The 10,110-nt window shown below is 33.8% G+C and overlaps 1 protein-coding gene and 1 long non-coding RNA gene across 2 annotated transcripts; one reads left to right on the top strand and one right to left on the bottom strand.

Annotated features, from left to right (window-relative positions):
• Nucleotides 1–2,014: 2,014 nt before the first annotated feature.
• Nucleotides 2,015–4,282, top strand: LOC114168997. The gene is made up of 2 exons (XR_003600808.1): nt 2,015–2,508; nt 3,955–4,282. It is a non-coding gene; the product is annotated as an uncharacterized LOC114168997 (long non-coding RNA).
• Nucleotides 4,283–8,094: 3,812 nt separating this feature from the next.
• Nucleotides 8,095–9,879, bottom strand: LOC114169457. The gene is made up of 4 exons (XM_028054611.1): nt 9,697–9,879; nt 8,795–9,601; nt 8,260–8,444; nt 8,095–8,134 (listed from the first exon to the last, which is right to left on the bottom strand). The coding sequence occupies exons 1-4, from the start codon at nt 9,877–9,879 to the stop codon at nt 8,095–8,097; spliced, it is 1,215 nt and encodes a 404-aa protein (XP_027910412.1).
• Between the last annotated feature and the right edge of the window lie 231 nt (nt 9,880–10,110).

The raw sequence follows: 10,110 nt of genomic DNA, 5'->3' as shown, positions 1-10,110 counted from the left end.
TTTTGTCGGTATATAATTAGCATCATAAGATGACTAGTATTAATATTTTTCCTATATTTATAATACTCAATTATATATGATAAAAAAAAGTTAAATATACAAATATTCAATTGTGTATTCAAACTTTTTGTCAATTTTCATACATGCATATTTTTCTATGATCTCTCAAAATTGTCATAAACTTAGTCTATAAAATTTCTTACTTTTTTTTCGGCCTAAATTCAATCAAATGTTATGTAAACGACTGAGGAAAAGAAGGATTTACATTAGATATTTTATATTAGTTCATTTGTAAACTAAGACTTGATCATCTTGAACCAGTTCTAATAATAAACTAATATTTTATGAAGATACAAATGAGTATTGTTTAGACTCAGTTATTTTTAGCTAAAACAAACCGAGTGTTATTTTGATATATAGTTACTCATGATATAAAATACCAAACATTGTTGGACAACAGCCACTCCTAAATAAAACTTGAGTATCACAATAACCACTCCTTACTAAAACTATAGAGTATTTTTGGAACATAGTTACTATTGGTCGAAACACGAGTATTGTTTGCCAATGATCACTCGTGGATGAAGCACTTTTGATTAGAAAAGAGTGTGATTGAAAGATCACAGAGTTGTTAACTAAAATGGATGTTATGTATTGTAATAAATACAAGATAACGTTCACTCTTTTAGGTTGCATATGAACACAAATGATGTTCTTTAAAAACTTATAAGATCCGAAGGGAATTGACTTTTGGATACAATGAATATAACTTAGTCATTGTCATTTTTTTTTTATCATCAAAGAATAATAAATATAATAGCGTATAATAGTTCGAGTGCTCTAACCATTTTACAAAATACAATATCATCAAGTAACTTGAATTATACATATATCTAGAATATGAATGATAGCTCAACCAAAATTCAAATGAGAATGAGTTAAAGAATCACTTTGAAAACACAATTATATTCATCAACAGAACCAAACCCCACACTAACACTACAAGAAATTTAATGATTTGCGAGGTAAATTAGCGAGTGAAATTTTACTCGCTAATTAGAGACAAATTAGCAACAAACAAATATTATAACAAAGTTGTAGCTAATTAATGAGGGACTAGACACCACATAATATAATAGTTAAGTTGTAGCTAATTAATTAGGGATTAAACACAACATAACTATGGTAGCTAAGTTGTAGTTAATTAGTTAGGGATTAGACATAATATAAATATGGTAACTAAGTTGTAGCTAATTAGTTAGGGATTAAACACAACATAAATATGGTAGCTAAGCTGTCCCTAATTAGTTAGGAATTAAACACAACATAAATATGAGCTAAGTTGTAGCTAATTTGTTAGGGATTATACACAACATAGATATTGTAGCTAAATTGTAACTAATTAGTTAGGGATTATATACAACATAATATGATAGCTAATTTGAAGCTAATTAGTTAGGGATTAGATACATAATATGGTAGCTAAGTGTAACTAATTAGTTAGGGATTAGATACAACATAATATGATAGTTAAATTGAAGCTCATTAGTTATGGTTTTAACTATAAAATGATTTTGTTCCTAATCCAAAACCAATAAATAGAATTTCTTATTAAAAAAATAATATACAAATTATTCTATAAAAAAAATTTATTAAAGAAATTTTTAAAAACATAAATATATAAATATATTTATACTTATTTTATATTAGTTTCGAATTTATTAAGAATAGAAATAAAGAGTACCTTTTTATATTACGTATAATATTAAAAATATAGGAAAATTTATTAAATTTATTTTTGGAGATATATTAATATGTATAAAAAAATTATTTTTATAAACAATACCAAAATTGAAATATAAAAATTAATTTGAGTTATTCTAAATAAAATTTAAATGTCAAATTTAACTTATTTAATAGAATGTATACTAAAATATGGAAGTATTACTTTTGCATTTCTGTTTAAAACTACTAATAGTGGTATCGTTATTATTATGTGCAGTATCTAATTAGATTAGCAACCCTTTTTCCCGGTGCTAAGGAATGACATCCAAAAAGGCACCACAGCTATTGAACTTCTCCCCTTGCCTTTCACGAGTCGCGTCAGCTGAACTTCTTTTCCCCTTTCCTTTCCCACATCGCCGTTTCACTTCTTTCTCTTTTCATCTCTATTCAGACTCCTCTCTCCGAAACCCTCAATTTCTGCTTGCGTCTTCGATGGCCCTCCAAAGATTTGTATCGATCTCCTCTGGAACTGCTTTTTTCTCCTCTGCCTCACTTGGCACATTTTCAAACCTTAATAATTGGAATTTTTGAGATTGGGTGAGTGTACGAAGGGCGAGAGCTATAGGAATGGTGTTGATGCAGTCGTGATGTGCTTTGGCAACTCATCCAAACATTTCTATTATTGGATTGTGGTGCTAAGAAGATGACGCTGAAAGTGATTGTGGTGGCTTCTTCGATCAATTTTCTCTTTGGATTCTCGATTACATTGTGGCTCGTCTTCATGTAAGTTCTTCAATTATTTTTGTACTTTTTCAGTATACCTCTTACATTGCGCAATATTGCATGCTCTGTTAGCCTCTTACATTGGGAAAATATGATTCAAATTTAATTAGTTAAAGTGTTTTCTTCAAACTATCCAAAGCTTAAACAAAATTTATACAATACATTGTTGCATGGTTTGCATGATCCGTGACTTGTATCTTTGCCATTTTTTCCACCACAGAAGACATCATTGTTGGAGTAGCTAAAATCCCAAGAAACAAATGAATTGTAATGGTGTAAAGGAGGGAGCTATAATAGGTAATCTAAGTCACATATCATCTAGCTACCTAGGAGAAAAACGAAACAGACCAAAAACTAAACTAAGCAACCAAAAACACCTTAGGTTATGTCACTGCATTGAGAAAACAATTGCAGCTGTATAAATTAAGGTTATTACTTTCATGATTACTTCAAGTATGATTGTGAAGAAGTTAAGTGATCTTGTAACCAAAATTTTGGAGAAATGTATGGGACCTAGTTTTTTCTATGTCTAAGGGGAGGAAGTTACTACTGCCTTTGGAACTGTTGAAAAATTACATGGACACGGCAAAAGTGGAATATTTTATTTAACATTACAACTGCACATTCTTCCAACTCTTCACCATTGTTAAATTTTTCTGATCTAAATACTTTTCTTCCCGCTGTTTAGTTTTAATTAAAAAGTAGTGTTCAATTTAGAATTAGGATAATAGCAACTAAGGTATAGTTAGGATTGGACACTAGTATGAGCGTTATAGAAGCAAGAGAATGCAGAGAGGGTGGTGGAATAAACGTTTAAACACTTTGGAAGGATTGATATACTTGTGAATGTTGCGGCTGGGAACTTCCTTATGTCGGCAGAGGATCTCTCCCCCAATGGCTTTCTAATAGGTTCTGTCTGTGTCACCTCTTCTTATCTTTTCTTTAATTTAAGGCAAATAGGTATATTGGTTAAAGAATTAAAAATACAAAGATTATTGAGAAGTGTCATTAATAATATGTGATTTCCATTGCATCTTCATTGTTATTATGTTGAAGGGTTGTCTAACTTATCTCATGTAAGTTGATTGGTGCAAATCCCTTTTGTACTTAAATCTGATTAATGGAATTTTTAGATTAATCGTTTATGATCTAGTTTTGGCTGCTTGAACATCAATTATTTTTGTTTTAAAGATGTTATCATTAACATCAATCAACAAACATAGGGAAGAAAAAACAATATAGTTTTTGTCTCAAGAAATTACTTTTCCTTTGACAAAAGGACGCGTGCATTCCATATTGGCTCTTTTTTAAATGGCTTACTGCCCCTGACGAGAAAAGTCAGCTACAATGCAAGGTGGATTACTTGAAGATCAATTTCTCCTTCCTGTTATTTAAAACAATTTCTCATTTTTGTAGTACTAAGTTATTGTATCTTGACCTTTTCAGGTGAGACATGTTCTTGGATTCTACGATTGTAGCTTATAAATGGAAGTGGAAAGAGACGACCAAGGTGACTTTGCAGTTGCCCGCATATCTAAAGATTATCAAGACCTAGCAGTTGGGTAATTTGCGGCCTTTATTTTCTGCATTAAAGATATCATCTCCACAGTCACTCAAGAAACATGGGGAGAACAAAATATGAAGATGATGTTGTTTTATTTTAATTTTAATCATGTACGTTGACAATTGATTTATTTGTGATGCTTAAAAACTTTCACTATGTTCTTAAATTTGACTATTTTGAATGTGATAAATTTGAAATGTTTCATATAAATTGGTTGGCAAGATTTATTATATTTTTAAGTAATATTGATAATTAAATCTATTTTATAAGGTACAAAAATAATAAGAGCATGAAACAATTTGGTCTAATGTAATTTGCTACGATTTTGTTAGAAATTAGCTAGAGATAAAGTATTACAATTGGCGAGGGATTAGCTAGGGTTTAGCTAGGTATTAATTTGCTACAATCACTTTGCTAGGGATTAGCGAGGGTTTAGCTAGGGATTAGTTTGCTAAGGATTAACTAGGGATTTGTCACAAACATTTAGCTAGGGATTAGCTAGGGATTTGTTACAAACAGTTTGCTAGGGATTTGGTACAACTAGTTTTCTAGGGATTAGTTAGCGATTTGCTACAACTAGTTTGCTAAGGATTAGCTAGGAATTTGCTACAAACATTTTGCTAGGGATTAGCTAGGGATTTGCTACAACTAGCTTGCTAGGGATTAGCTAGGGATTTGTTACAACTAGTTTGCTAAGGATTAGCTAGGGATTTGCTATAAACATTTTGCTAGGGATTAGCTAGGGATTTGCTACACCTACTTTGCTAGGGATTAGCTATAGATTAGTTAGGGATTAGCTATGGAGTAATTCTCTGGCTAATTAGCTACCTATAATTTAGCTTCAGTTCATTACCCTCGCTATTTTCTCGCTAATCCTTTGCTAAATCGTTTTGCTAGGGATCAGCGAGGGATTAGCTAGGGATTATTCCCTCGCAAATTTGGAAATTTGTTGTAGTGTAACCATTTACAAGATAAAAAAACAATACCTAATAATGAGATGTGTACATTGGAATGGGTTAGTGTCAACATTTCTTCATGTTGAAATCCTCTATACATAAAGGCCTACAAAAGTAATTGTTGCAAATTACTTCCACTTAATACGTTTGTCTACTCATAAATGCAAATGCAAAGATCCATAATGCAAATGAAATTTTACGTATGATGTCTTATTTAACCTGATTCTTGTGGATAGAGGTGTCTTTTGACATTGCGTAAGGGTTGAAAAGTTACGAGAGCCATGAACACGAAAGAGAAGAAAACGAAACTGAATTTTGTAATGTAAGTAAACGTTTTATTGTTACAGCTGATTAAGAAAAGGAAAATTATATGAAATATATATTGGTACAGAAGAAAGAAAAAGAAACTATTCTGCAGTAACCGTTTTGACTTGGTCTTGACCGTTAAGCATCGAGCGACTGTCACCATTGGATGGGCAATTTAATTGATTACTTTGACAGCCCCCTCAAGCTGGGTGTAAATGTTGAGGAGCCCAAGCTTGGTCATAAGATTGTGGAAAACAACAGGGGAGAGAGCTTTAGTCAGAATATTTTCTTGTTGGTGTTGAGTATTGATATGGAGGAGCTTGATGACTCCTTGCTTGATTTTTTCTCTTATCAAATGGCAATCTATCTCTATATGCTTTGTCCTCTCATAGAATACTTGGTTGGAAGCAATTTGTATTGCTGATAAATTATCACAGTAAAGAATGAAGGGTCGTTGGTGATCAATTTTTAAGTCTTACATAAGGTGATGGAGCCATTGAATCTCACATGTAGTTGAAGCGATAGCGCGGTACTCTACCTCAGAAGAACTTCTAGAGACAGTTTGTTGCTTTTTGGATTTCCAGCAAATAGGAGAGTTGCCAATGTATATGATGTAGCCAGTTACAGATCTTCTTGTTGTAGGGCAGCCAGCCCAATCGGAGTCGCAAAAGGCTTTCAATTGAAGATTACTGGTGGAATCAAAGAAGATCCCTTGTCCTGGATGATGCTTTAAGTAATGCAGAATCCTCATGGATGCTTGACGATGTAAGGTGGTAGGGGCTGCGATGAATTGACTTAAGTGGTGAACAACAAAGGTGATATCTGGTCTAGTGTGCGTGAGGTATATAAGACAGCCAAGAAGCCTACGAAAAGGGGTAGGATCGGTGAGAGGTTCTCCTATGTTTGTGCTCTTGTGTCTGGAAAAATTCATAGGTGTTGGCATGGGAGCAGATCCAAGCATTCCAGCCTCTTTTAGAATGTCTAGGGTGTATTTCCGCTGACATAAATGAATGCCCTTGTTGTTTCTTGCAATCTCAAAACCAAGAAAATATGTTAAGTTTCTTAGATTTTTAATTCTAAAGGTGCAGTTGAGCAAATCAGTAATGGCATTGATCTCATCTATATCATATCCTGCTAAGATAACATTATCAACATAAATAAGCAAGGCAGTGATGCGGGATTCATTAAATTTAAGATACAGAGAATGATCAGCAAAGGATTGATTATAACCATGGGAACATAAGAACTCTTAAAGCTTAGAGTACCATTGCCTACTAGCCTGTTTAAGGTCATATAAAGACTTATGAAGGTGACAGACAAGGTTTTTATCATATTCATGAAAACCTGGAGGCAAATGCATGTAAACTTCTTCATCTAAGTCACCATGTAAAACAACATTATTAACATCTAATTGTTTTAAGTGCCAATTATGTATAGAAGCTAGGGAAAGAATTAACCTGATGGTTATGATCTTGGCTACGGGTGAGAAGGTGTGTAAGTAATCTAGACCTTCTTTTTGTGTGTACCCTTTTGCCACCAAGCGCGCTTTATATCGTTCTATGCTACTATCTGCTTTGTATTTAACCTTGTATACCCATTTACATCCAATAGCATGTTTCCCTTTGGGCAAAGAAGTCACTGTCCAAGTTTTGTTTTGTTGAAGGGCTGCCAATTCTTCACTCATGGTTGTTTGCCAGTGCTTGTGTTGAAAAGCAGCTTCATATGAATTAGGCTCTTCATGAGAATCAATGGAGCAGATAACCTATCTAAAGGAAGGAGATAGCCTTGCTAGGGAAACATAAGCATTAATGGGATATCTAGATTTACTATCAGACTTAGTTATAAAAGAAGTGTGAAAATATTTTAAATAGGCAGGAACAATTTTATGCCTATTAGATCTCCTCATAAAATTATCTTCAATACCAGAATCAATAGTTTGTTCAAGATGAGTTGCGTCAGATTCATTGGAAACAGTATGATCAAATATCATTTTTGATTGTGAACAACATCATTTTCAGTATCACAGTCATTATTGGGTATAATGGCTTGAGGAAGATCTAAATCATAAGTATTTGTTTGTTCAGGAATAGAAACAGTAGTGTCATTTTTAGGAAAGTTTGCATGAATTTGAGTTTTAAAAGGAAACTGGCTTTCATAAAAAACTACATTTCTGGAAACATGAATGTCATGTGATTTTAAATCATACACAATATATCCTTTTACATTCTGTTTGAGTCCGAGAAACAAGCCTGATCTTGCCCTAGGATCAAGCTTAGTCCGATTGGCAGATATAGTAGAAACATAACACAAGCATCCAAAAACATGCAGTTGATTCATATTGAAAGAATGGTCACGCAAAATCTCAAAAGGACTAGAATTTTTAAGAAAAGGAGTGGACAAACAGTTTATTAAAGTTACAGCATATTGGACAACATAATTCCAGAAATTTTGAGGCAAATTTGATTGAAACAATAAGGCACGAATAACGTTTAAAATATGTTGGTGTTTTCTTTCAACTAACTCATTTGCTCGGGAGTCTCAATGCAACTTGTTTGATGAATGATGCCTTCAGTGTTAAAGAATTGCAACATGTTAAATTCCAAACCATTATCTGTTCTGATAATTTTAACCTTTTTCTAAAATTGAGTTTTAACCATGGAAATAAAGTTGATTAAGTGGACATGAGTTTCAGCCTTATTTTTCATGATATACAACCAAGTGAAACGAGAATGATCATCTACAGTAGTAAGAAAGTATCTATCACCGTTCATGGAAGTCATAGTACATGGGCCCCAAATGTCTACATGCACAAGATCAAAAATAAAGGAAGCATATGAAGTACTAACGGGAAAAGTCAATTTACGTTGTTTAGCTAGGTGACAAACATCACAACTTGTAGTGTCAGGAAGACTTATATATGAGAACCTTTTATTGAGAATAGCCATTCTTTGACGAGAAGGATGTCCAAGCCGCATATGCCAAATATTCTGACTTACAGTACTGTTGCAAACCCGTGAAGAGAGATTGCATCCAGCTTCTTTATCTCCCTTTAGTATGTATAATCCTGATTGAAGATCAGCTATACCAATCTTCTTGATTGACATCTTGTCCTGGATAACACAAGTGTTAGTGCTAAAATAACAGAGTATTTGGAATGAGAAACAAGTTTGGAGATAGATATCAAGTTATATGAAAAAGCAGGGATGAAAAGAAAATCTCTTATGTATAGACTTTCAGAAATCTTAGCAACACCTAAATGTGTAGTCTGAACTTTTGTTCCATCAGGTAGACTAACATTTATAGCTGATATCTATTTTGAAGAAATCATATTCGAAAGGGAACAACTTATATGATTTGTGGCACCAGAATCTATAATCCAATTATTATGATTGTTCAAACCAGTCAAAGAGAAACAATTATTTTTACCTTGGTTCATGCTGCAGGAAACAATAGGACCAACCTGATTAACATATACATTATCAGTGCCATTACCACTTTTTTGCTTCAGTAGACTCATGAGGGCTTGATATTGTTGCTGTGACAATTTAAAATCTTGGTCTTCTGCACCAGATTCATTCTTAGCTTCCTGAATAGTGTCCACACTATTCACAACGTTGTTCTTGTTGCTTGCTTTATATCTTGGTGGAAAGCCATGCTTCTTGTAACAATTTTCTATTATATGCCCATTGCGACCACAAAAGGAGCAAACCTTTTTAGCATACCTTGTGTTTTTGTTATCATTATTCTTGCTGCCAGGGAACCCGTGCTTCCTATAGCAGATAGACTTGGTGTGACCAGCTTTCTTGCAATAGCTACAAGTGACAGTGGTGCTATTAATCTTGGCTTCGACTCCATTAAAGAAATTGTGTCCTCCGATTTGCCTTTCCTGCTGAACAACATAGGAGAAGATCTTTGAAATAGATGGGATTGGGTCCATCATTAAAACATGAGAGGTGACGTTACTGTATTGTTCGTTCAAGCCTCTAAAAAACTGCATAGCGTGGTCCTCCGTCTTCCTTTGATGAGAAATTCCAGCAAGATCACAAGAACACTTAGCTGAACAATTGCAAATCAGATATGGGCGAAAACTATCTAGTTCATCCCAAAGAACTCGCATCTTGGTAAAATATTCAATCATAGAGGCATTTCCTTGTTTAAGGGAAGAAGCTTCCGATTGCAATTCAGATATATGAAGGAGGTTTCCTTGAAAGAACCTGGATTTAAGATCTCTCCATATATCCTCAGATTTATCCATCCATAGTATGCTCTGTTTGATAGAAGGTGAAACAAAATGGGTTAACCAAGACACAACCATATTGTTGCATCTCTTCCAGGCTTGATGTGTATATCAATGAACTCGACCTTATTTTTCGCACTAAGGGCAGTGGCAAACGACTTGCTCCACGAATGATAGTTGTGAGATTCCAGGACAGGTGAAACCAAAGAAATCGCTGGATTCTCGCTAGGATGGAGGTAGAGAAAATTGTGCGGAGCATTGAAATCACCATTTCCAGCAACAATCTTGGAATCATCTTGCGACGCCATGGTGAAGAAAGGGAGAAAGAGAAAACGAAAAATACAGAGTAAACCAGAAAGAAAAAAGAAGGAGAGGGTGAAAGATCAGAGTGATGCGCAGCAGAGCTCTTCAAGAGAAAAGCTCTGATACCATCTTATTTAACCTGATTCTTGTGGATAGAGATGTTGTTTGACATTGCGTAAGGGTTGAAAAGTTACGAGAGCCATGAACATGAAAGAGAAGAAAACGAAACTAAATTT

Source organism: Vigna unguiculata, chromosome 11 (genome assembly GCF_004118075.2).
Source record: "Vigna unguiculata cultivar IT97K-499-35 chromosome 11, ASM411807v1, whole genome shotgun sequence".
NCBI classification, from domain to species: domain Eukaryota; kingdom Viridiplantae; phylum Streptophyta; class Magnoliopsida; order Fabales; family Fabaceae; genus Vigna; species Vigna unguiculata.
Note: the sequence above shows the minus strand (reverse complement) of the source record. Positions and strands in the feature narration are given on the sequence as shown.